Source organism: Pongo abelii, chromosome 12 (genome assembly GCF_028885655.2).
Source record: "Pongo abelii isolate AG06213 chromosome 12, NHGRI_mPonAbe1-v2.0_pri, whole genome shotgun sequence".
Classification (NCBI taxonomy): domain Eukaryota; kingdom Metazoa; phylum Chordata; class Mammalia; order Primates; family Hominidae; genus Pongo; species Pongo abelii.
Window position 1 is genome coordinate 123,529,692 of NC_071997.2, and position 27,336 is coordinate 123,557,027.

General features: G+C 46.5%; 1 protein-coding gene across 5 annotated transcripts in view; it reads right to left on the minus strand.

Moving 5' to 3' along the window:
• Positions 1 to 27,336, minus strand: part of ASAP2 (ArfGAP with SH3 domain, ankyrin repeat and PH domain 2) — a 198,738-nt gene that overhangs the window by 25,046 nt on the left and 146,356 nt on the right. For all 5 annotated transcript variants that reach the window (XM_024242392.3, XM_024242394.2, XM_063713485.1 and 2 more), the window contains 7 exons: positions 24,610 to 24,658; positions 24,360 to 24,526; positions 21,809 to 21,942; positions 12,097 to 12,191; positions 5,648 to 5,837; positions 3,607 to 3,692; positions 1,544 to 1,659 (listed from right to left, as the gene is read on the minus strand). In XM_024242392.3, coding sequence (XP_024098160.1) covers positions 1,544 to 1,659; positions 3,607 to 3,692; positions 5,648 to 5,837; positions 12,097 to 12,191; positions 21,809 to 21,942; positions 24,360 to 24,526; positions 24,610 to 24,658 — 837 coding nt within the window. The remainder of the gene's footprint in view (positions 1 to 1,543; positions 1,660 to 3,606; positions 3,693 to 5,647; positions 5,838 to 12,096; positions 12,192 to 21,808; positions 21,943 to 24,359; positions 24,527 to 24,609; positions 24,659 to 27,336) is intronic.

A 27,336-nucleotide genomic window follows, 5' to 3' on the forward strand; every position in this document is an offset into this window, starting at 1 on the left:
TAATTGTATAGAACTGCAGCTAAATACAGAAGGTAAAACTTTAAAAGACAAAGTTTGAACTAATCAAGAAACTAAAACTGGCCAGGCACAGTGGCTCACACCTGTCATCCCAGCACTTTGGGAGGCAGAGGTGGGCGGATCATTTGAGGCCAGGAGTTCGAGACCAGCCTGGCCAACATGGTGAAACCCCGTCCCTACTAAAAATATAAAGATTAGCCAGGTGTGGTGGCACACGCCTGTGGTCCCAGCGACTCAGGAGGCTGAGGCAGAAGAATCGCTTGAACCTGGGAGGCGGAGGTTGCAGTGAGCTGAGATCGCACCACTGCACTCTAGCCTTAGTGACAGAGCGAGACTCTGCCTCAAAAAAAACAAAAACAAAAACAAAAACTGTTGAAGCAGCCACCTAATTAAAATCCACATCCAAACTGTAACTTGTTGAACAAAGCGATTCATCATAAACCTCTGACAAAAATCACTGCTAACCTAGTTCCATGCACTGGAATATAACTTTCATACCTTCTCTCAAGCAGTCTCTAACCCTGAAAGTATATACTTTTTTTTTTTTTTTAAGATGGAGTCTTGCTCTGTCGCCAGGCTGGAGTGCAATGGTGCAATCTCAGCTCACTGCAACCTCTGCCTCCCGGGTTCAAGTGATTCTCCTGCCTCAGCCTCCCAAGTAACTGGGCCTACAGGCCCACGCCACTATGCCCAGCTGATTTTTGTATTTTTAGTAGAGATGGGGTTTCACCATGTTGGCCAGATGGTCTCAATCTCTTGACCTCGTGATCCACCCACCTCAGACTCCCAAAGTGTTGGGATTACAGGCGTGAGCCACTGCTCCCAGCCTATACTTTCTTCTAAATAAGCCTCAGTCAATGAGGTCTGATTATTAGTTTTTTAATGACAAGCACGGCTCTCAGGCAGATGTGTGTCTTTTTTCTATTCTTTCTTCTTTATTTAATAGTCCTTCAAAAATACTTCCTCCTGAGGGGACAACAGCTGGATGCCCTCAAGGCACAACTGTGCCTTGGCTGTTGGCATGCCAGGGTCCTCGAGAGAGGGAAGGACCAGGGCCAAGTAACAAGCAGGGCCCTTCATGGAGCAAGCAGTGGTGCAAATGAAAGGAGAGGGCAGTAAACAGCATCTCCCCCTGTAATCCATCTAAACCCAGAGCCAAGAAAGGGGCCAAGTGTGGCCTCAGGTGGGGGTGAGTAGGCTCAGGGTGTGTGAACAGGTCAAAATTCCCCAACCTTGTCCAAATTCACCCGGCATCCGTGAGAGCTGCAAGACCCACCCTTTGCCTGTCTTATGATCTGTAAAATGCCTGTAAATGCGCCCAAAGTCTAAGTAAGAGATGGTGGATGTAGCCTCATGGAACAGGCAGTGAGAGGCTCTTTCTCATTAGCAGTAGGTTCTCCTTCTCTTTGGCACTAACAAGAGCCCACAGGGTTGGCCCTGTTTCCAAGAGCAGCGCTTGGATGGCAGACAGGAGGCAGAGGCCAGGGTGCAGCCAAGCCCACCCCCGGGGCCCGGGCCCACTCACCTATCTCGATGGAGGCCTTCCCCCGAAGGAGCAACTTGAGGCACTCGGCATTGTCGGTCAGGCAGCAGTAGTGCAGGGCTGTGCTGCCTTTCCCTGTCTGTTTATCCAGGTTCCCACTGCCCGAGAACAGGAGAGAGAGAGAGCACAGTGTGTCACAGGCCAGACAACCAGGGACTGCCCAGCAGGGAGCCTGGGGTATGTGCACAGGAGAGGCAGACAGTCCCCGAGTGAATGGTTTCTGTAAATCATCCCCAAGGTGGTGGGACCTGGCACCATCCCTGCATACGTGGCTGGGGAAGCCTTAGCAGAAGGTCATCAGGGAAATAACACGATGATGGCAGAAGAGGTCAAAAGGGGATGGGGGCATCCCTGCTGTTGCTGAGCATGTGGGGCCAAGGTGGGGCAGTGCACTACCGGGGTGAACCTAGAGCCCAGCATCGTTCTCACGTTCCACCAGCTGCGCCCAGAAGCTGCTGTGCTAGGCCGGCCAGCTGTGCTGGATGCAGGGCCTCTGGATGCCTGTGTGACTCATCCATCCTGTCCCATGGGAGGACGGAGGCTGAGCTTTTCTCTATCATTATTTGATATTCCCTCCAGGAAAAGGAAAAGTCACTTTCCCAAAGCCCAGAGTCCCCAGGCTCCTCAGCCTGTTTGCCCTGGGAATACCCTCTGAAAACAGGCTAAAGGGGAATCTTGAGATTTTCAAAAGTTCTTCCAACATATCACAAGACCAGGTCATCTACAAAAGGTGCTCAGGCTTGGCAGACATGGGACAGGCCCTCAACCCTAGCAAGCATGGCCACTGTCACATTCTGAGGAGGGGCAGTGAGCTTTGTGCCCCTGCACAAAGTGTAGACAGAAAGGCGACCTCAGGAAGTGACACCTGCTGCTTCCATGAGAAGGAAACCAATTACATTTTCAATATCAAAAAAGGAGCTTCTTTTTTACCAAATTGTGGGCATGGGGTGGGGGTCTTCATTTTCAGAATTCTCCCCCACTTTTGTCCTCCTTCCACTCTGGAAAAAAAGAAACTGGGACTTTCCCTCTCCTGCCCCCTGAAAATGTGCATGGAGGGAGAGGCATCACGCAGCTATCAACCAAATGTTTATGGAACCCCTGCTGCGTTCCAGGAGCCGGGCTGGCACTCAGAGATGGGGCAACAGGGCAGCTTCCACCACAAGTCCAGTGAACTCAGGCTCCTCAGGAAGAAGCTGCAGGTCTTGGGGGTGACCGCCCCACACTCCCCTACTTTCTGGCCATTTCTTCACTCCTCTGCTCAGAAATGGGAGGAAAAAGCAGAGGACACAAAATGCAAACTATCCCATGGCTTTTGCATTTTGGAATTTTCCATTTCCTTTGGAGCAATTTCTGTGGCTTTTAACAGCACTTCCTCCTCCTCCAGTACACACATGGCTCAAACCATGATCGGGGAGTCAAAATACACGTTGAGGGGTCTTGAAGTCCAACCTTCAGCTGCCAGGCAGGTAACACGTGACTGAAGCAATATGCACCAAATCACAGGGACTCCCAGATCTGCGGTGAACTGCCTGTGCACATCTCTAAAGGCCATTTCTAATCAAAGCATAAAAACAACTTCTCGACCCAAACAAAACACCCATAATCCAGTGCTCTGGTTTCTAATCTCTGGCTCAGACCATGGCTAATGTGTGGATCCCTCCTTGCCTGCTACCTCCATACTGCTCAGGACACTCTGCTTGCGCAGTGTGATGACCTGGCTCACAGGATGAGGCGAGGACTGCCCCTGTGCACAGACGGTGGTCATAGGGTCTCCAAGTTCAGTAGCCATATCTACTTGGTGTCTCCCTGAGTACCAGACACTAGAAGTTGGACCCTGTAATTACCACAAAAGAGTTTCTAGCACTTTTTTAAAGGATTGCCATGGAGTACCTCACACCTGGCAGTCCTTTTTCTGTCTTTAACTCATGTTTAGAACCGGGAAGGTTCTCTTGACAACACATCAGAAGCGATGAGGCAGCGTCTGATTCCTTCCCCAGAAATACCAAGGAGAAAACGAGTGCCTCCCTTAATTTCAGAACACCTACCTGTTCTGAACTAAAAAGTCTACAATGTGAAGAGAGGTTCGATCCACGGATCTGACTGCAAGGTGGAGGGCCGTTTCATCCGGCTCCTGAAAAACCAAACAAAGGCATTCCAGAATTCTAACAGGAGCATTCAATTCTGTGTCCAACACCGGTGAAACCGTGTATAACTCTTCCAAAAGTCTTTTATCTTTCCCTTCGAGAAACTTATCTCTTAGATAGAGTCTCTTTAATCTCTACACAAGCTCTTTGCCCTTGGGAACGTGCAATTTGGAGATTGGTCCTGTTTCTCCTGATTCCATGGGAAATAAATGAGAAGTTCAGGAGTTTCATTTCTAAGTCCTCTCGATCGACCTGTCCCCATCCCTGCATCAGCACCACAAGGCAGATCCCTGCCTGCAAGCAAGAATCTTGTTCAAAGGATCCAGGAAGGTCCCCCAGGCCACCTACAATCCAATCCCTTTACCTGCTCCTTGAGTAGAAACATATGTTTCTTAAGCAGGCTTAAAGTTTTGCATTCTACACTTACAGACAAGGCTACGAATGCTAGTAACTGCGCTGTCTCCAACTCATACTGGGGATTCCCCAACTCCACTGCCTTTTCTGAAAGTACACCTGGCAGGTGAGGAAGAAGAGATGAACAAGGATTGTTTCAGCAGGTGGGTGGGCGAGAGAACCAGAGATCCAGAGGACAGGAGGTAAGGGCAAGGGAAGGTGCTTCCCAGGCTGCCCGCCCCACCTGCTGGGCCCTCTGGCTGCAGCACAGCTCAGTGCTGGGCACCCTCCACACTGCACTGGTGGGCATGAGTTCTTTCTGGGGATGGGGAGAGAGTGGGACCAGCTCAGAGCCTGCATGGACATGCCTGTCACCAAGAGAAAGATGCTGCAGCCGTGAGGCATCCTTGCTGATAGGCAGCCAGCCCGGTCCTGAGGTCAGGAGGTTCCAGTAGACCAAATGTGTGTCCACAGGGCATTTGTGGACCAGAATCTGGACACTTGCCACCCCACTTGGGTGCTGGTATGTTACTGCAAACCTACTCTGGCTGGATGCCCACCCTCTCAAGAGAGCTCCCCCAGGAAAGGAGGGGTCTTGCTCCTACTCTATTCCCTCTGAGGGGGAGCCCAGTGGGGTGTGGGTTCCAGGGAACCGCCCCTCTGAGAGAGCTTCTCTCATTAGCATGAAGCTCAGGTTAAACCTGCTCGCAGATGAGGGGTCCCTCTCAGGCTGCCTACCTTCTGAGATGTCTTCTCCTCCAGCTGGGGATGGGCTTTCTTTCCAGAGCTGGCATTACATTTTTGGTGTAAGAATAAACCACTAGGTGGGTACAAAGTTTTAGACAAGCAGAGTAAGTCCTGCAGATCTACTGCACAGCCTAGTGACTCCAGGTAAGAACTACATAGTGTCTATTTCAAAACTGAGTCGATTTTAAATGGGCTCTCCATTAAAAATGGATGAGTATGTGAGGTAATGGATATGTTAGCTAGATTTAATCATTCCATGATGTAAACATAGATCAAAAACATCACACCGTACCCCATGAACATAGATAAAATTATTTGTCTACTGAAAAGAAAAACCCCTAGTTTATTGTACCCCAGTACCCCTATCCGTGCCGTCTTCCTCTGGAGAATTACCCAGCTTTGGTCGGTATTGCTGATTCCACAGACCCGCCATGGTACCCCAGTTTTTCTTTTGTTTTTTTCTTGAGACAAGGTCTCACTCTGTCATCCAGGCTGGAGTCCAGTGGCACAATCACGGCTCACTGGAGCTTCAAATTTCTGGGCTCAACCGATCCTCTCACCCCAGCCTCCTGAGTAGCTGGAACTACAAATGTATACCACCATGCCTGGCCAATTTTTTTTTTTTTTTTTTTTTGTAGAGATTGGGCCTCCCTATGTTGCCCAGGCTGGGCTCAAACTCCTGAGCTCAAAGGATCCTCCCGCCTTGGCCTCCTAAAGTAAAGTGCTGGATCCCAGGCACGAGCCACTGTGCCCGGCTTTTTTTTTTTTTTTTTTTTAAAGTAGCAACAACCCACACTCTTACATGTCCATTGGCCAGTGGGATTTTTTCCGTAAGATCCACACCATCAGCATAAGCTTGGAGCAATCCAAAAATATCTCTCGTTTTGACGGCCTCGCAAAGGCTGTGAAGCTTCGCCGCGTTATCCGCGTGCTTCTTCCTTGCGTATCTCCTCTCGATGTACTTGGCTGTGATGTAGTCCTTTCTTGCATTCCTGAAACCAAACATAATTGCCTTGTAAATCATGAAGGGCCTCTACCCGCCGTCCGGCATCCCTTTGTCTAAGGCCACGTTAATGGTTCCTGCGCCACCTCCCTGGTAAGCAGCGCTGGCCCCGAAACACAAAGCGGGAGTGGCCGCCATGTGTCTACGGCTGCACTGGTCTTCACTGCGATCTCATGGGAACTGGCCAGGGGGACAACTCCCCCATGTTCTCTTGGCCCACCCGCCTCTCTGCCTTGTCTCCCTCCCCTCACTCCTAAGTTCTGTGATCTGACCTCACCGTCGCCCTCGTCACCTCCACACCCTTCTTACCCAGATCCCTCCACTCGGCATGCCCCGTGCCTCCTCCTCCAGGAAGGCCCTGCCCCTGCCATCCAGGCATCCCTGGCCAACCTCTGTTCCAACATTCTCTCCATGAAGGCCTGCCTGCCTGCCTGACTGCCTGACAGGCCCATGAGCTCCTTGGGGCATGGACTATGACCTCTCTTTTGTAGGCACCGTGCCTGGTATGAAAGGCACTATCAGATGAACCAAAATGAAATGGCAGTCCTCTTTGTGTTCTACTTTTCTGGCCTTTATGTGGCAACATGCTCAGACTCCATCCCGTCCAAAGAGCCTAGAGAACAGGAACAAAAGCAGGCCAAAGAAGCCTGAGTTCAAATCCCACTCCCACCACACACTGCTGCTTTGAACTTGAATAAGTATTTCATCTCTCTAGACTTGTAAGTTTGACTTGCGAAAATGCACACAATACATCCTCACAGTAGCACCACGAGACATATGTGCATCAACACACCTGCAGCACACACAGTGGGTCGCGGGCCTTGGAAAGACCCAATGAACTTACAAGAGGGAGAGCAACAGAAACAGCAGCTCACTGGTCACAGAGTACATGCATTTTACAATCCCAATTCTGAAGGTCGAGGGTCACTGCCCAGAGACTCTTTGAATCTTGAGAATCAGGCAAGAGCCAGGCAGGGGCAGATCAGTTGCATCCGTTTGTAACACAGCACTGCCTACAATCTGAGGACGCATGCGGCTGCTCCCCTTTGAGCTGGAGTCCCCGCATGGTTCCCTCCCGACCTCCTCTCTCTCACTCAGCTGACTATGGCAAGGGGCCACGGCTGCTGGAGCAGTTGTTGACTTTTCTGTATCTGCCCTAAATCCCCGGGGAACAACTGGCCCCCCAGAAGGGGAGCCTGAGCCCCCTGGACATGCAACTGGAGGCAGGGAGTGGATGATGTCTACCCTGGGTTCCCTTGAAGATGGGCCAGCCTAAGATGAGAAGCCATTACTCCCACAGCACCCAGACGGAACCAAACGGGCAGAGGTCTCTTGCCAGCGTCTGCCAGGCCTCAAATCTGCTTGCCCTTGTGTGCATGTGGCTCCTGGACACACCGCAGCATGAGGCTGGCTGGTGCAGCTGGAGAGGAAATCACGCCCCAGGGTGCCCGTTCCACCTGAGCAGGCAGCATGCTTCACAGCCCAGGAAGGACTTCCAGGGGCACCTGGTGAACTTGTGCTCTGGCACTTTCTATCACACTGCCTCCCTCCTGCTCCGGCTCCAGTTCTGCTCTCTCTACAGGGCCTAGGTTAAGGCGGGTGCCTCAACTTCCCCCGGCACGTGCTCCCCGTCCACACAGCGCTAACCCGTGCACCGAGCTCACTGCGGTGCTGGCTGACTTGTGTGTGAGATACTTGGTCTCAGTGGATTCCCTCAAAAGCGCCATGAGTTTTCATCTCCACCTGTAGGCACAATAGGCCCTGGAATAACATTATTTTGTTATAATGTTAAGAAAAAAAATCAATTCCCAGGCAGGGTCCCTGTCTGTGTGGCATCTACCTGGGTTTTCTCTGGGCACTCAGGTTTCCCCCACATCCTGAAGCTGTGCACGCTGGGCTAACTGCTGTGTCTCAAAGGCCCCACTGCAAGTGAGTGTGGATGTGTGCGTGACTGCGTCCCACAGTGGGACGGGGTCCTGTTCAGGGCTTGTTCCTACCCTGGACTTCAGCTGCCAGGACATGCTCCGGCCACCTGTGACCCTGAACTGGAATAAGTGCGTGAATCATTATCTTACTGGTTTTTATGATCTTTCTTTATCCTACTTAGTAGCCAGAATCTTTCCTAAATGTATGCATCACTCATATTTCAATGTTTAATATTAGAAGTGTTCTGGGCCTTTATTCAGAAGTTTGGTGATGTTCTCATGATCAGAAATACATGGTAGGAACCGAACTCTGGTTTACATCAATTGGCGTAGGGTAAAACTGGTTTCCTATACCTCGTTTTGCTTAAAGTCACAGGTTTCCAGAAACCTTTGAGTTTCTGGAACATTGAGGGTTTACTGTACACTGAAGTCCATAGAGGGAAACTGGTTTCTGTTTCCTTGGGCAGCTGGTGGACCTACAAGGGAAGACCCATTTTATTCCTGGAGGTTCTCCTCTCAGGGCTTCCAGCACAGTGTGACACCCAGGGAGATGCTCCATTCCTAGCCTGGTGAGTGTCATGGTGGGCAGCCCATTTAATGATGTAAATGCCTCTTATGACAGGCAGTTAGACTGGACAGTTGTCCAGTTTCATGCACTTTCAGTCATCACTGTGGGACAATCATTACTGCGATCAACACAGGAAGGGGATAGAGAGAAAGTGGACTTCCTTTACTTGTTTTTTAATGTATTTACTCATCTGCCCAGGGCTTGGAGGCCCCGAAGGGAGCTCCTACACAAACATGGGCACAGGTCTGTTTAACTCCACACATGCCCCCTGGTTTTGTGAAGGAGGTTTGCTTTGCTAATGTGATCCCTCAGACGGGGTTTCACCGTGTTAGCCAGGATGGTCTCGATTGCCTGACCTCGTGATCCGCCTGCCTCGGCCTCCCAAAGTGCTGGGATTACAGGCGTGAGCCACCGCGCCCGGCCCTCCTTCTTTTTTTTAATGACAGGCTTTTGCAGAAAAACAATTAACATAATGATACATTTGGTGTTCAGAGGAGGGGCTTTCCCTACACTTCTCAAGGACAGGGTGTGTATAATGGTCCCAAGTCACAGGGAGAAACAGTTCTGGCTCCTGTGAGCAAATACAAGCCTGGCTTCCCTGCTCCATCTCCCCCAGTTACATGTTCCTGACACCCCCAAGATCCATCTTGGGATTCACAGGCCACTAGAGGGTGTCCTTGGTTTCCCCTTCAACAGATTTATCTGCAGATGGTGTGCTGTTCTGAGATAAAGCTAGAAGCAGTGTATTCCTTTTCATCTGGAAGTAAAATATTAGCTTATTTAAGCAGGCACAGAGCTGGGAGTACTTGTTTGACTCATTGATTCATTAAATATTCACTGGTTCACCATAAGCAACATATTATGGTGGGAAAAATCAAAATGAGTAAGAAGTAATTCATCAGAAAAATATATGTAAATGCCTGAGTATACTATGAAGTGGGATGAAATGTTTTAAAATAGAGCCAAATGCTATAGGAGCACAGTGCCAAGAAAGTAATTTCAGTTGAGGAGGAATGGAAGTAGCTGATGTTTCGCCATCACACGGGTCATCCGCCCTCATTTTGAAAAAAGCCCGGGGTTGGGGGATGTAAATTTCCTTTTAAAAAGTGCCAAGGCTGGAGGAGGGCTACAGTGCAGACAGAACATTCATACTGAAGTGTTCCACGTTGACAGTGTTCATTTTTTAGAATTGCCTATCCCCAGAACAACCAAATGCCCTGCTTTTGTTAGGTACCCCTGGTGCTTGGAAGAAATGACACACACTTTGTTCAGAACTGACCGATATGACAGCATTACAGGGTGCTGGTACGGTCAGTGTGAGATGAAGCAGCCGAAAGAGCAGGTGCCAACTGCATAGCAGGAGCTGACATCGCCATGCTGGATTCATGACGTTTCCTTCACCAAGCGGGACCCTCAGGCTCGCCCAGGAAGAGCTCCTTCACCTTGAGTAACTCTCCATTGAAACTTAACTGGAGAGGACCCTCAGTTTCAGGGTGTATGGAATCAATGCGGGGTACAGATGTGACCTCTGTCGCCCACAGAAAGAAGAGCAAGCACAGCAGCTAATGCCAACTAGGCACTAAAACTAAGCGCCACATGTCTGACCCCATCATCCCACTCGTTCCCCCAATGCCTCTGTGAGGGGGGAACGTTATCTCCCTTTTTATATTACAGAGCTTAGGCTCAGAGAAGTTAAATAATCTGCCTGTGTCCCATGGCTCAGATAAGGACTGGGATATCTATGTCCCTACTGCCTCTCTAAGGTTTGGGTAAAAATATAGATTTGAAACTTAGATCCTCATCAAGAGAGGATGATCACATTGTCAACCTCATGCCTGGTATCTAAAACCACACGTTATCCGATTCTCAAGGAAATGCTACACCACAAACACTTGTTACAGGATTCAAACATAAACTGACTTTAATCCAACAACAACCAAATCGCTCACCTGAGATACCTGATACCTGAAAGTCTGTAATGGACATGGTCCCTGTTCACTCCCTCGCAACGTTCTGGCTCTTTCACTGTATCAAGTTACATCAGCAAAACGCAAAAAGAATACAGGTCCTGCAATCTCCGTTTCTCAAAGACATGCCACACAAAATGGTTAAAAAAAAATCTAGGCCAGGTACAATGGCTCACGCCTGTAATCCCAGCACTTTGGGAGGCCGAGGCGGGCAGATCATGAGGTCAAGAGTTCGAGACCAGCCTGACCAACATGGTGAAACCCCATCTCTACTAAAGATACAAAAAATTAGCTGGGTGTGGTGGCATGCGCCTGTCCCAGCTACTCAGGAGGCTGAGGCAGGAGAATCGCTTGAACCCAGGAGGTGCAGGCTGCAGTGAGCCGAGATCAGCCTGGGCAAGAGGGCGAGACTCCATCTTGAAGGGGAAAAAAAAAAATCTAAATTCTCTGCCTTTACAAAGGGTCGATACACTACCACCTATTTGTGAAATCACCCTTAAAGACATTGTTCACTGTTGCTCACTGTCCTTTGGGAAGACTCGTGTCATTAATTCTACTTCAGGCTTATTCGACAGAAAATGCTGTTTCTATAAATGAATTTTTAAATACTATTTCTTATCACATTATTTTTCATTTTTCTCTGTCCTGCCAGGACACGCTGACCCAGCCTCACCACTCAAATGCAGCTGCTCTGTTAACTGGCCCAGTAGCCTCTCTCTTTCCTTCTGTCTGTTTCACTTTGTATCACAACAAAACAGGTAAACCACCCATATCCCCCTATAGACATAAGACCCATAATACTAAACAGAGCTGAAGTCTAAGGCGAGCAGGACACCCACTGCCCGAACCCATTGGTCTCCCTGTCCACCTCTTCTCGAAGACTAGTGTGACATGGCCACTGACACTCTGATAAGATGGGCAAGAACATTCCCTGTTGTCAGCTCTGCACCAGGAGACACAAAGCTTCTCCGCTGGCCAGGCATGGTGACTCATGCCTGTAATCCCAGCACTTTGGGAGGCTGCAGCGTGTGGATCACCTGAGGTCAGGAGTTCGAGTCCAGCCTGGCCAACATGGTGAAACTCTGTCTCTACTAAAAATATAAAAATTAGCCAGGCATGGTGGCATGTGCCTATAATCCCAGCTACTTGGGAGGCTGAGACAGGAGAATTGCTTGAACCTGGGAGGCAGAGGTTGCAGTGAGCCGAGATCGCGCCACTGCACTCCAGCCTGGGTAACAAGAGTGAAACTCCGTCTCTTAAAAAAAAACAAACAAACAAAAAAAAAAAAAAACCTCTCCATCAAGTTTTGTATCAACAATAACACAAACACAAACATTTTTTGAAGGAAGTAACACATTCCACATTTGCAAGGATGCAAGGACGTTGGCAAGAAGGACGCTACATAATCACATATCTACCACAACCAGCCATCTTGGTGGCTCAGGATTATGCAGAGAGACCAAGACAGGGAAGCAACTCAACAGAACAAACAGCACAGGTGAAAAGTCCAGGGTGTTCCACCCACCAGCGGCGAGTGAGGCTCTCTACATACGCCCTGAACACACGCACAGCATCTGCGAAACCTGCCTGCTTTTGGCTTCTTCCTAAAAAAATTTCTATTTGGTCACCCAAAAGGTTAAAGTGACTAAGAAAACCCAACATAGGCTGATTTATTCCCTAAAGAAGCAATGACGGATGCACCCAAAACTTCTTATTCCCCTGCCTCCCGGGGCTTGGGCAAAGGCAAACCTTTACTCGGCAAATGAGAATAGCCAGTCCCATACTTACATGTCGCTGCCTGGGTTGGGTTTGACAGAGTCCTCAGCTGGTAGGCAACATTCCATGATCTCATTAAAGCCTGCATTCCCAATATTCTTGGCGAGCTGCAAAAATGAAAGTCTATTTCAGGATACTCAATTATTAATACATTCTACTGCTACACATTACCCATCCCCATCTGATGATTTATTTAATGGCCACTAAGAAATAGAGCAATAAAGTGGTTTGCCTTTAATGAAGATGGACAAAACCCAAAGCCCAAAGATACCCATAAAATTAAAGATAAGAAGCGGCATGCCTATTACAGAGATGCATTGTCATAAAACGCGCTCTGGATAGAGTACAGACAGAGACAGGGAGAACCAGTAACTTGGTCCAATGTGAATTTCCATCCTTACCCACTCCTCCCAATGACCTGTGCCTCAACCAAAGTGAATCTATTTCACATCCTCAAACAACCTTTACTTATGCCAGCTATGAGGTAGTTCTGGTAGAGTGAAGCGGTACTGAGCCAGGAAAGCTAAGACTCAGGTTCAAATCACAGCTCCATTACCGGCTGTGTGACCACAGGCAAGTCAGTTTCCCTGAGTGGCAGAGTTTTCATCAGTAAAATGGGATGATACCTATACTTCTGGGTTGATAAAATTTAGGTGAAAACAGTAAACTGAAACACTAAAAATGTAATGTATTAGCTCCAGATGTAAGGTCTTCACTTGCCAATCAATCTTCTGACATGTTAAACATTAAATTAACAGATTCTTTTTTTTTTTTTTGAGACAGTGTCTCGCTCTGTTGCCCAGGCCGAAGCGCAATGGCATGATCATGGCTTAATGCAACCTTGACATCCCCAGGCTCAGGTGACCCTCCTACCTCAGGTTCCCGAGCAGCTGGGACTATAGGCACACACCACCACACCCAGCTGATTTTTGTATTTTTTGTAGAGATGGAGTTTCATTCACCATATTGCCCAGGCTCAGGTGACCCTCCTACGTCAGGTTCCCGAGCAGCTGGACTATAAGCACACACCACCACACCCAGCTGGTTTTTGTATTTTTTGTAGAGATGGAGTTTCACCATATTGCCCAGGCTGGTCTTGAACTCCTGGGCTCACGTGATCCGGCCACCTCAGCCTCCCAAAGTGCTGGGATTACAGGCGTGAGCCACTGCACCTGGTCAGGTCAGATTATAAACGTTTAATGAAACAATACTAAAAGGGAGCACCAAGCTCAGTGCTTTGAGAAAACATATTTTCATTTCCATGTTCTGCTGGGGAGTCAGTGACGCTTGTGATATTTCTGCTCTCTACTGATTATGCAGGCAGGCCAGGCACGGTGGTTCACACCTGTATTCCTACCACTTTGGGAGGCCGAGGCGGGTGGATTGCCTGAGCTCAGGAGTTCGAGACTAGCCTGGGCAACAGGGTGAAACCCCGTCTCTACTAAAATACAAAAGAAATTAGCCAGGCATGGCAGCATGCGCCTGTAGTCCCAGCTACTCGGAAGGCTGAGACAGGAGAATTGCTTGAATCCAGGAGGTGGAGGTTGCAGTGACCCGAGATCACACCACTGGACTCCAGCCTGGGCGACAGAGCGAGACTCCATCTCTACGAAAAAAAAAAAAAAAATTATGCAGGCAAACGAGTTAACAGAGATGCTTTGGGAGAGGCTGCTGCAGCCTGAAATTGGGTCTATCTCTTGGGGGGGGAACTGACTGAAGGAGAGCCCAAGAGGTCTGGGTTAGATACACTGGAACTTCCTGGCGGCAAATAACATCAAACAGTGAAATGGGCTAGTGGGCTAGTGGAGGACGTAGACGCAATTTTTTAAACAACAGAAGAATTATGTGGGGTAGCCTAATAGTTGGATGACGAGCTTTCCTAATTCAACCTGGCCCTTGACAAGTGGAAAAAGCTTTTTCTAGGTGGCCCAAAGCATAAAACATTAACCAACTCCACCTCCTTGCTCAGTCCTGACTCTGGGACCTCAAGCCATCAGTCAGGAGGCAAAAGCTTAGAGGCTGCGTTGCAATTTTCCCAGGGACAACAGAATGGTCAGGTGGCACACCACTTAAGGTGACAGGTACCTATGCACCAGGAAGCTAATGCCCTGTTAAGGGTTTCTCAGACAGCTGGTGTCAGATCCAAGACTGAACCCCAATGTCAGAGCCCCTGGTTTATAGCCAGGCATAATACAATCCAAGCAGGACACTGTCTCCAGGTGAGCACAATGGTTTTCCCAAGTTGAGTGACAGAAATCACTGTGGCCCCCTCTGGGAGCCAGGGGCCAACCACCCTGACGCCTCCTAGTTTGTGTTACGCAGATGGGGGTGGGGAGATGGGAGGAGGAGAATTCCCCAGGAATCGAAGAGCTGCTTCCCTTCTGCTTGGACTTGGCTGGTTAACTGAGAGACAGCTGGTCCAGGGAGCCACCGCATCCATGTGTCACACTCATCCAATGCTAGAGAAACGTGCTACCCTGCAGTTCTGCCAAGTTCCAGTTTACGTTTCAGCCCATAGAGAACCCCTCCGGACCCATCAACAAAAGCAAAGCATTTGCAAATGGAGGCTGCAGGTGCCAGCAGGACAGGCGGGCAGAAGCCAAGGGGGCAGAAAGGTGGGTGTCGACCTGAGCCCTGGCATCTCCTGCTTCTCACTGGCACCCAGAAGGAATTTGTGGGCTGCACTGAGGCAGAAATTGAGCCAGACTGGATGGAGGAGAGGAGGGAGTGTTTAAGTTCTGTGTCACCCAGGGCAGCTCAGCCCAGTCCCTCGCCCTTCCTGTGGCCTCAGAAGCACACTCTGAGCCCCTCGTCTGTGCTGGGCATGAGGCATGAGGCACCCTCCTGCTCTATGGCAGCTCACTCGAACAAGGCAGCAATGAGGTAATAAGAAGCCCTGGAAAAGAAGTTCATCCTGAGCACTATGAGGACAGCGGCACCAGGCCCAGATGAGCAGAGCAGTCCCTTGGCCAGGAGGCCCCTTTCCTTGGCACTCACCATGCGGGGGAGTCGTCTGTGTGTGGGCGTCTCCCTCCCTGACGGCCACGCCCAGGACAGGGACACAGAATCACACACCGGTACATCCTTAGCACCTACCCGAGCAGGGCCCACTGAGCCAAAATGAGGCTTTAGGTTTTATCTGGACATTGTTTTGAGAGTTTGGGGTGGGGCAGGGAAACCTCCTGTCCTGTTTTCTTGTCTCCATGGGGAAGGACAACAATTGCTGTGACATTATTCTGACTCACCCCAGGAGAGAACAGGCAAGTGAGAGAAACCAGACTTCCCTGACCGCTGAGCTCAGGAGACCCCAAGGTCAGCTCCTCCCTGATGTTAATTGGGCCCCTCAGATCCCCGAAGGGTGGAGGGCCTGGAGAGCGCAGTCCAGCTCTGAAGTACAGAGGGTAAAGGTCCAGACAAGGGAAGGGGCTTGACCAAACTGCTGCCTCCAAAGCAAAGAGCACAAAAGGACACTGGTGTGCAGGGAAAAAGTTTACATATGATGTCTTTACCTGACCCTTTAAAAGTTCTATTTTTGATATAGTTTACAAAGTATACATTTCTTAGTAAGTGTAGGTACACCATATGTAAGTAAGTATATGCTTTGGTGCTCAATTTTTTCTGATATACTTTGTGGTTTAAAAAATGTTCAGAATCTTGGCTTTAAAAAAAGAGGCTAAAACACAGGCTCTGGAGTGTCTGATAGTTGGAATGTAAATCCTGCACTGGGTAAGTTTCTTAACCTCTCCGGTCTTTTTTTAAAAATAGAGCTCTCTATTTAGGTTAGATGATATAGCGTACGTAGAACACCTACAACAATGCCTGGAGCATAACAGTTCCACAACAATGCCTGGAGCATAACAGTTCCTCTGTAAATGACCATTGATAGTCAATTTCTTGTTGCCCTAAGCAATTGCTTTTAGTATCTGGGTGGCACATTTCAGTCCTAGGTGAACTTATAACAACAGTTGTTAAGTCGTGAGTTCTTGGTCTTTGAGGAGCTTTCCTCTCCACGTGCTCTCTTTCAGATCAGACTGTGTGTTGACCCGCTTTAACATTTGACAGCTTATTAACAACCGTAGGAGAACAGAAATAGAAGAAAGTCAAGAAACAGAAAGCTGAGTCAGTAAATAGTTGGTAAGGTTCTTGATGCCTGTTTTTTAATTTGATGTTTTTTTGTTTTGAGACAGGGTCTTACTCTGTCACCCAGGCTGGAGAGTGGTGGCACAATCTCAGTTCACTATAGCCAACCTCCTAGGCTCAGGTGAGTCTCCCACCTCAGCCTCCCTGACAGCTAGGACCACAGGCATGTACCACCATGCTCAGCTAATTTTGGGTTTTTTTTTTTTTTGTAGCAATGGGGTTTCGCCATGTGGCCCAGGTTGGTCTTGAACTCATGGGCTCAAGTGATCTGCCTGCCTCAGCCTCCCAAAGTGCTGGAACTATAGGTGTGAACCACTGCGCCTGGTCTCGTAAGATTTTTAAATGACTGACTCAAATTCAATTTCAGAATATCAAGAATTCCTTTATTAACTTCATGTACGATAGTGAAATTGATCATGATAGTAGTACACTAGTACCAACAATACTGTTTTTCATATGACTTGAAAAAATCAAAGCTGAAATCATGATCTTCTACATTAAGAAGGAAATTTATCTTTATCTTTTTAAAATCTGTGTTTACCAGAAAGTTTTTCCCAAAGTAGGTTTGCTTTAGAATCGAAAGACACTAAGCTGGTGTGTGCTAAAGTAGTTAAGATGACATGATTCCCCAGAACTAATTAATACTTCAATTATGCAATTTCCATTCCATTGGAAAAGAAGTAATGCTAGGCTGCACGTGGTTCACGCCTATAATCCCAGCACTTTGGGAAGCTGAGGCCAGAAGACCACTTAAGCCCAGGAATTCCAGATTAGCCTGGCCAATATAGTGAGACCCTGTCTCTATGGAAAAAGTTTTAAAAATTAGCTGGGCATGGTGGCACATGCCTATAGTCCCAGCTACCCAGGAGGATCGCATGAGCCTGGGAGGTAGAAGCTGCAGTGAACCAAGATGGCACCATTGTACTCCAGCCTGGGCGACAGAGCAAGAACCTGTCAAAAAAAAGAGAAAGAGAAGACCTACAAATGACCAACAGGTAGATGTATGAAAAAGTACACATCATTAATCACACAAATCATCAGGGAAATGCAAATTAAAACCACAATCATCTCATACCTGTTAGAATGGCTTTTATCAAAAAGACAAAAGATAACAAGTGTTGGCAGGGCTGTGGAGAAAAGGCAAGCCTTGCACAGTGGGTGGGAATGTAAATTATTATAATACAACCATTATACAAAATGGTATGGAGGTGCCTCGAAAAACTAAAACTAGAACCACCATATAACCCACTTCTGGGTATTCACCCAAAAGATCTGAAATCAGTTTGTTGAAGACATGTCTTCACCATCTTGTTTATTGCAGCACTACTCACAATAGTCAAGATAGGGAATCAACCTAAATGCCACCAATGGACGAATGGATTTTAAAAATGTGGTATATATACATAATGGAATACTATTCGACCTGAAAAAAAGAAGGATATTCTGTCATTTGTGACAACATGGATGAACCTGAAGAACATTATGCTAAGTGAAATAAGCCAGGCAAAGAAAGACAAATCCTGCAAGATCTCATTTATATGCAAAATCTAAAAAAGTTGAACTCATAGAAGCACAGAGTAAAACTATGGTTACCAGGGGTTGGGGGGTGGGCATGTTGGTCAAAGCATGCAAAATTTCAGTTAGGATGAATAAAGTCTAGGGATCTAGTGTACAACACAGTGACTCTAGTTAATAATAATGTACTGTGTACTTAAAACTTCTGTTTTGAGACAGTCTCACTCTGTTGCCCAGGCTGGAGTGCAGTGGCAAGATCACGTTCACTGTAGCCTCAACTTCCTGGGTGCTCAGGTGATTCTCCTGCCTCAGCCTCCCAAGTAGCTGGGACCACAGGTGCTTGCCACCACTCCCAGCTAGTTTTAAAAAATTATCTGTAGAGATGGAGGTCTCCCTATGTTGGTCAGGCTGGTCTCGAACTCCCAGACTCAAGCAATCTTCTCACCTCAGCCTCTCAAAGTACTGGTATTACAGGCACCAGCCACCACACTAGGCTCAAGAGAGTAGATTTTAAGTGTTCTCACCACAAAACATAAGCATGTGAGGTGATAGATGTGTTAACTAGCTTGATTTAGTCACATACAATGTATACAATATACTAAAACATCATGTTGTACACCATAAATACATACAATAAAAAATTAATTAAAAAAATAAAATCCTTTGCTGTCACAGCATGTCACCCTGAAATAGAGGCTGTTCTATTTACCCAAAAGAGGAGAGATGCTACTCCTGTGAGACAACCTGTCCAGGCTGCACCCACCACTCTCCTTTCACAAGGCACCATGGGGCCTAATGAACACTCACTATACAAGAAAACATACTTCAATAAGCAACTCAGCTGAGGCCCTGCATGCCATGCAACTCTGAATTGGAAAGGTTGGTAAGAACAGACAACCAGCACAGACCATGCATGGCCTCCCTGGGGGTTCACATGTTAGCACATGGGGACCATTTTTCTGAAAGGATTTTGTTAAAGGAGATAACAGTGATAACTAATACTCTATGGTTCTTAACAGTGTGTCAGACGTAATTCTAAATATACACACAGACACACGCAGAGAAAGAGATAAGAGAAAGAGGTAAAAAGACTTCAGGAAATCCTTCATCCCAGTACTTGATTGTCTAAGCAAAATAAAACAAACAATCTGGGTACTTTTAAAAGGGTTGAGGCCAAGTGCAGTGGCTCACACCTGTAATCCTAGCATTTTGGGAGGCCAAGGCAGGAGGATTGCTTGAGCCCAGGAGTTCAAGACCAGCCTGGACATGGCGAAAGCCCATCTCTACCAAAAATACAAAAATTAGCCAGGTGTGGTAGCACTTGCCTGTAGTCTCAGCTACTGAGGAGGCTGAGGTGGGAGGATTGCTTGAACCCAGGAGGCAGAGGTTCCAGTGAGCTAAGATTGCGCTACTGGACTCCAGCCTGGGTCACGGAGTAAGACCCTGTCTTAAAAAAAAAAAAAGAAGAGAAGAGAAGAGAGCCAAGCCAAACCAAGCCTTGAAATTTCCAAGCTTTGCCAATGAATACTAACACCTGACACCCTACGTACTGCTTAACTGACGTCATGTTAGAGCCACGACATCATGACCACACTCCCAGCATACAAAAAATGGATTGGGGGAGCCGTGGGGAGATGTCCACCTCCTGTGAACCACAGAGGACCAGCCAGAGCTCAGGGAAAGCAGGGTTGAAGGGAGTAAATCCTACACAATTCACTGCTATCTCTATTTTTCCTGATAACCACTGAGGAAAAAAGGCTTGGGTAAGGGGGAGTTTAAAACTCTGGAAGCAATTAGATTTTGAAAATATCTGCAGACATTGATTAAGCAGGCACTGGCTGATTTCTCATTGTGGGTGACAGCCAACCAAACTTTAAACTCCTACAAGAATGCAGATGGAGGCTCTGGGAGACAGAAATGGAGAATTTAACCAGGCATTAGAAGTCACCTCATCGTTTCATCAAGACAGAACAACATATTCCTTTCACCTTTCTTTGGTGTTTTCTTCTTTAGTAGGTAACTCAGTCTCATGAAGAACATGAAATTTCTGAGACACATGTAAAAAATTATAACAGATGCTGGGGTCAGGCTCCTACCAGCTCATAAGAGTCAACTGTTAAAATTTCAGGAATTTTGCAAGCCAACTGTTAAACACTGCTACTAATAAAAATTATGCTATATAAACTAATAATTATGTTATATTAATAACTAAGGTGTATACTAAAAACCCATCACTTCCTAATTATACTATATTTTACTATTATCCATGTTCATGAAGTTATTTACATCCACTGTGTTTGCATGGTGAATGTACTATATAATGAACATCTTTTTCCAACTTCACACTCGGTAATTCACATGGGTAGCTTGAAATTGGCCATTGTAGGAGTATTTACACCATGAGAACAGGCAGGCTGCAAACCAGGGTTCTTTTTTCTCCAGAGTTGACTGTTACACATTTGTTGAGGATGGTGATAGGGAAGGACAGTAGGGATGTTTAAATGTTTATCATCTAGCAAGACAACCCACTAAAATGCCAATTTGTGTCCCAGGCTCCTCAAAGGTTTAAGTGTGAGGTCTGGAATCAGATTAAAGAGGCCCACACCCCAGATGTGTCACCTTAAAAGCTTCATAACCCTAGGCATACTGAAACATTCTAAGCCTCAGTTTCCTCCTCTGTAAAATGGGGATAATATACCAAGGTCATCAGGTTGTTACTGGAGAGCAAATGAGCCTAGTATATATAAAGTGGTCTGCAAAATACATAGTACAAAATAAACAATTATTACTTCATCTTAAATCACTTAACACTTCCCATTGTTTTAAGAAAATCAGTAAAAGAAACAACTGCCATAGTTCACCAGTGTTTACTGAAAAGTACTTTGTGCTTCTTTGAAAATGTACCATGACAATCTCCAATCTATGCCATCATCAGTTATCCAAGATATACCACATGTACACCTGTGCACCTCTCTAAGATGTAGGTTATGTGCATTATTACATGAACAATAATTGCTGTATGTAACCAGGAAGGTACTGCTTGGAGTTCCTTAGTTTTAAACTTTAAGTGAGTCTAGCTTAGTTTTAAACTTTAAGTAACTAAGGATGTTACTAACTAGGCTGCCAGGATCCACTGTAGTTTCTCCCAACTCTGTCTTTCAAGACCATAAAGGAATTCCTGGAAAGACTGGAAAGGTTTGACAAGAGAGTTCAAAATGCATTCGAAGTTCAGACACACTGGATTCGAAGTCATCAATAAGACTGATGGTCCCTTGAGAGGAACATGGTCCCCAACTATTGATTTTCTGTCAAGACTATTGCTCTTGACATTAAATTCCCTACATGTAAGCTTTTAAAATCAATGGCAATCAATATCTACTTACTGTTTACTGTCAACACCCAGCTATCCCAGGAGAGAATTCAAGAACTGCTTTCTAGAGAAGACAGTCACGAAAGCTCATGTATTAGGTGGCCAGAAGCACCCTGTCTGATGGACCTTGTGGGACTACAGTCTCGATACTCTGAAAGCCACTCCTATCTCTATCACATGGCTTAAGTGTTACCACTGAACCAAGAATGAAAGACTTAAGAAACAAAGGCAGTAAAAATGAAGACCAATATCTCCCCCGATGCGGGACAATCTGGGGTAGGGAAAAGTCGGAGGCTTGAGGCAAGTTGTCACCACAGCCTTGTCAGAAATCGCTGGTGATGAGGGAAAATAAGTACTTTCCTGTCTTTAGATGTTGCATTCCACATCTGTCTAATGGATGGGGTGAGCTGGCCTATGTCACCATCTTACTCCATTTCTGTAGAATTTCACACCACTCTCAACGCTCCTGTTTTGGTTTCACTCCCCTTTATTCATTTAAGAATAAAGTTTTGCAACAAGAAGTGCCCTCAACCACCAGTAGCTAAAAATGAAGAATGATCAATGAGTTTCTAATTATCCAAACCCATCTGGCAACATATCAACAACCACTAGCTTACCAAAATGGATTAGAATGCCAAAAGTAAAATGTAGCTTACAGCTCATTTGTTTCCAATCTGAAATCAAGGATTTAAAAATTACCAGCAGCTCAGATGTTCCCAGTACATCTAAGGTCAGGGACTGCATCCTGGAATAATGAACCCCCAGCTCTCGGTGGATTCCGGAACACTCGATGCAGGTCAGGATGCCCAGGTTGGTGGAAAGCCATGTAGGATCTGCCAAAGAGAACAGGGCAGATTTGAGCTTCCAGTAAAAAAGAGGGTCAGGAGTCACAACTTTCTTCCTGCATAGTTACTAAACAAGCAGTTCTGAGCATGAGCATTTTCTGATCCTTAACACAGCTGGAACCTTTGTCCATAATTACCACCAATTTACACGCAATACCCACATATGCACACATCTACTCTCCCTCTTCTTCCCTCTCTCCATCTCCTCATCCTTCCATTCATGTGACAGGTGCTGTGTGTGCAAAAATAAATAGGACACACTCCAGAGACCAAGGGCTCCTCAATGGCTGGTGGTGAAAACACACCATGCCCATCACCAACTTGGTCACACTAGCAGAATGGAGCAAGAGGAAAACAATGAGACCAAAGTCTACTAGTAAAAGGGGAATAGACTTAAAACATATGCATCTACAGATGCTGATAATAACAGAGAACGTACTATGTACATATGATATGCTGTGTTCAGCATGCTGGAAGTAGCAATAATAGTTCGTGTTGTTAAGAGCTTCAGAAATCACAGAGCACTTTTGTATCAAATCTAAGAGTCCCATGAGATGACCAGGGCAGGGATTTTTATCTCACTCTATGGCAGAGACAGCTTCGCAATGCTCAGGCTCAAGGTTGCCAGGGATTGCAGAGCAGACTGTGCCCCTGCCTCTACCTGAGTTCAAAGCCACGTTTTCCCCTCACAGCTCGGCTACTCACTAAAATGACCTACCATATGTTTAGCAGATGATAGGGACCCACAAAATGCTTGACAGATTAATGTGGAATTTGCTAAAAATGGGAAATTAAAAATAAGATGTCCTTGAGTACATCATCACAACCCATAAATACAATTCTCTTCAGAATTGTTCGTTGCCCTGAGAAACTCACGGCAGGTAAATACCGCAACTTTAGTCAGTAGGAAATCATGAAGTTATTTTTTAAATGTTCAAGTTATTAAAAATGTTATCCATGTTGGAAAACCTTCTTGGCATCTGTGTCTGCACTTGTGTAGGACGACTCCACTGTATCTATGTGCTTTGGGGAGGTACAAGCATCCATTTAGGTGACTCTACATCATTTTTATATTACCCACATTGTCTTGGCATTTTAAAATAATGAGTACATACCTTTGAGTTCTTTATCAAAGCATATGAAAAACCCAAATCGTAGACTGCCTTTACCCTTTCTCAAGAAAGACCATGATTCACTACTTATCACCCCCTACCTCATCTCCTGCCAAAAAGGTATTTTCGGGTTTTTTGTTTGTTTGTTTTAAATACAGTCTCGTTCTGTTGCCCAGGCTGGAGTGCAGTGGCGTGATCTTAGCTCACTGCAACCTCCGCCTCCTGGATTCAAGTGATTCTCCTGCCTCAGCCTCCTAAGTAGCTGGGACTACACGTGCGCACTACCATGCCGGGCTAATTATGGTATTTTTAATAGAGATGAGTTTTCACCACATTGGCCAGGCTGGTCTCGAACTCCTGACCTCAAGTGATCTGCCCGCCTCAGTCTTCCAAAGTGCTGGGATTACATGCACGAGTCACTGCACCCAGTCGGGTTTTTTTTTTTTTTTTTTTTTTTTTTTTTTAATGGATCCAAGGCCAAATACAGTCTTCAGGGTCATGGGAACCTAAAGGTAATTCTCAACTGTCCACTCTATTTTGGTTGTGTTTGGTTTTTTAAGAAAAACTGTCATAGAATTAGAGGAATGAAAAGGGGATTAACCATTCTAGCCAAGCCTCCATCTTTTTAATTTTATAAATGTTCAGAAAATGCACCTGTGTAGTCCCCAACTCCCACTCCCCACCATTCTGTCTCAATTAGAATAAGCAAATTCCTTAAATCACATCCTACTATAAAGCCCCTAATATGCTTTATCAAAACGTAAAAATAAAATCTTATTTCACAGAATGTGTCAGCTGAAAGGGACCTGTCCCTTCACTTTACGGACAGGAAAATCGATGTTTAACAAAGCAAGTGGCTCTCCCAGGGTCACAGAGCCAGACAGCGGCTTAAAGCTACTTCAGAAGTTCTGCAAAGTAGGATAAAGGGAGAAGAGAGCAGATGCCAAGCAAGGAAGCCCGTCCACATGCAGCCTCTCAGCCCACATGACCTTGAGTTCACCCTCACTGTACCCTTCAGTTTTCATTTCTCAAAAAGCATTTCAATCTTTGCAGCTCTGTCAAACCCTCTTTACTCAGTCCTGCTATGGGGCTCGGCAGGCAAACATCTTCCTGCCCCCTCCCCTGCCGCGGTCTGCACAGTTCATTAAGCATTTGTGTAATGAGATGAACTCAGGCTGAGCTGCACTTAATTTCGTGCGTGAAATAAAAGTGAAAATCAATGAATGGATCCTGTGAATCAGAATAGGATTTAAATGTCCTAGAGCCCAGGGTCGGGTGGGGTCCCTGGGTCACCTGGCGCCCCACAGTCACAGCAGACGTCATTGCCCGTCATCCTCTGCACTTCTGAGATGATCTCCTTTGTCAGTTCTTGGACGATGTTATTTTCTCCAGTATTGTCATCCCCCTTAAATGCATTGTTTAAAGCTTCTTCTTTGCTATTTTGCAGCACAGACATCCATCTAGAAAAACAAGAGCGACGTTGTGTTAAATTCCACAAACAACGGGTAAGTCCAGCCCAAAGTCCCACCACCATGTAACTTACATTTGACATTCCTGTTCATCTTCAGCTTGAAAGTGGTAAGTTCTGTCATCTGCATAGCAAGAGGAATTTCAACTGTGAGCCCAGACAGCAATCCATACACAATTCCAAAAGAAAATAGTTTCTAATTAGCCTCTGGAATAATCTTAGCTCTCTGTTATGAAATTACTGATTCGTATAAAATCAGGCACTCCCTCATATCCTCCAAATGCCTGCCTTCACCAACGGTGGCATTGTAATGCAAAATAAACCTGCCCTTTCCCTCATTCAAGTTTTAAAAGATGCCGCTTCTAAAAACTGAAGCTATTCAATGAAAACCATCACTATCCTCTCAACTGCTTCATTTTAACTCACTACAGAGTTGGCCCCCAAAAAGTAATTGTTAAAGCCCTTTGAATAATAAAAACCTTTTTTAAAAAGAATATCTTAGAAGTTTTCTGGCTTTCTTAGAAAAAGATTAGTAAGAGAAATTCTAAGAATAATATGCTTTGAGAATCGAGTACTAGAAATGTAGCTAAATCAAGAGGAGTGTGTTAAATAATGGTCGAATATAAAACCCTACACTCACTCAGCGCTGGCGTCAGCACCGTTTTACTAGTGTTTTGCCAGGCTGTGGACCTCTGTGTGTGCAGCAGGGAGGCGGCTGTGTGGGATGCGGCAGCATCATTCTGCGCTGTTCTTGCCAAAAACATATAACCTCAATCCACTCACGAGCAAACACTACAGAAATCCAAATTAAGGGGGGCTGACCAAAAACAGGTTAATACTCTTTAAGAAGGCATCATGAAAAACAAGTGAGACTACAGAACCGGTACAGACTGCAAGAGACCAGGATAAAATCACAACTAAATGTCACATGGGGTCCTGGATGGAATTCTGGAGCAGAAAAAGGACATTTGGGGGAAAACTGGTAAAATCTGAGTAAGATTTTTAGTTAATAGCATCAAACCAATGTTTCCTGGTTTTGCTAACTACATAATATGATTGGATAACGTGTACCATGGACTACTGGATAACTGTATTAAGATGTTAACAGAAGGGAAAGCTGGGGGAGGGATATATGGATATTCTCTGTCTAAAAGCAGTCTAAAGCCAAAGCAAAAAATAAAATTAGATTTAATAAAGAAAAGCGGGGGCAGGGGAATCCAGCTTTTGCAGATGGCAGAATGATGACAAGTACCGATTCTCTTCTTAGGGAAACACAACGAACATCTGTGCTCCTAAAAGTGAGGGGACACGCCACCTCTCTGTAGTGGTGTTTACTCCTGAAAGCACGTTGGTTCTTAGAACAACTCTTGGTAAGTGACTGGGTGAGGGCTGAAGCCTAGAGAGGCTAAGCTGCAAAAAACAAGCATAGCCAGCAGCAGAACTTGGTTTCTGGACTTCTGGCCCGACCACTTTCTACAACACCATGGCATTGTTTTCTCTTTTTTTTTTTTTTTTTTTTTTTTTTTGAGACAGAGTCTCACTCTGCTGCCCAGGTTGGAGTGGAGTGGTGCAAACGTGCAGTGCACGGCTCGCTGCAGCCTCAATCTCCCAGGCTCAAGCGATCTTCCCACCTCAGCCTCCCAAAGTACTGAGATTACAGGCGTGGGCCACTGCACCTGGCCAATTTCTGCATTCTGACGTGTAAAAACTGCACAAGCAGGAGGCAAACCTCTGAGGAAAAACTTCAAGCAAGAATCCCCTCCACTACACTCTCTTTAAAGATGCTACAAATAAGCGGACGGCTTCCAGCAGCTTCAGCCGTGAGGGAGAAGAGCAGAAGGAGACAGAAGGAGACAGAGGGGGTGATCAGAGCACTCAGGTGCTGGTGGCCAGCAAAGGGCAGCTTCCAGCTGGGGCTCTGGCTCTACTGGCCGCTAACCTGCCATGTGGACCTGGAAGGTCATTGACTCCCTCTGGCTCCATCCTACTCAGGGGACTCACTTGGGTCACCTCACAATTCTCCCGTTCCTTCCATCCCGCCCAGGGTGCCTATGGGGTTCGCGGATAATGGCTCAGGACTTGAGTTTGCTATGAGTGCGGGCAACGGATTGGATGAGCTCCCAGAAGGGCCGGCCTTGCCACAGAACCATCCTCCTAGAAGAGCCCATGCTCATTTACATTTTTTTCTTTTTTTAAAGAGACAAGGTCTCCCTCTGTTACCCAGGCTAGAGTGCAGTGGCACAATCACAGCTACTGCAGCCTCAAACTCCTGGACTCAAGTGATCCCCCCACCTCAGCCTCCCAAGTAGCTCGGACTATAGGTGTGAACCACTGCCCTCGGCCCCAATTCCACCTTCATGAGAATGGGAAGCCCGTTTAGGAGCAAAGATGGTAAAGGAGCATCTTGGAGGAAGTAACTGCAACCAGCCAGTCAGTCTATTGCTCTTCTGAGTTCTCTGGGCAGATTCCAAGATGAACTGACCAGATGAGGAAGAGGAGGAATGGGTGACCATAGGGTGCCTGGCAGACACACACAGAAAATATCACCCTCACTGCCTCAATGCATGTGCCTCCACTTGACTTCCCCAACTGCCCAAATGTCTTTTTTTTTTTTTTTTAGACAGTCTTGCTGTGTTGTCCAAGCTGGAGTGCAATGGCACGATCACAACTCACTGCAACCTCAACCTCCTGGACTCAAGCGATCCTCCCATCTCAGCTCCCTGAGTAGCTGGGACCAAAGGCACATGCCACCATACTCCGCTATTTTTAAATTTTTTGTAGGAGGTCTTGCTATGTTGCCCA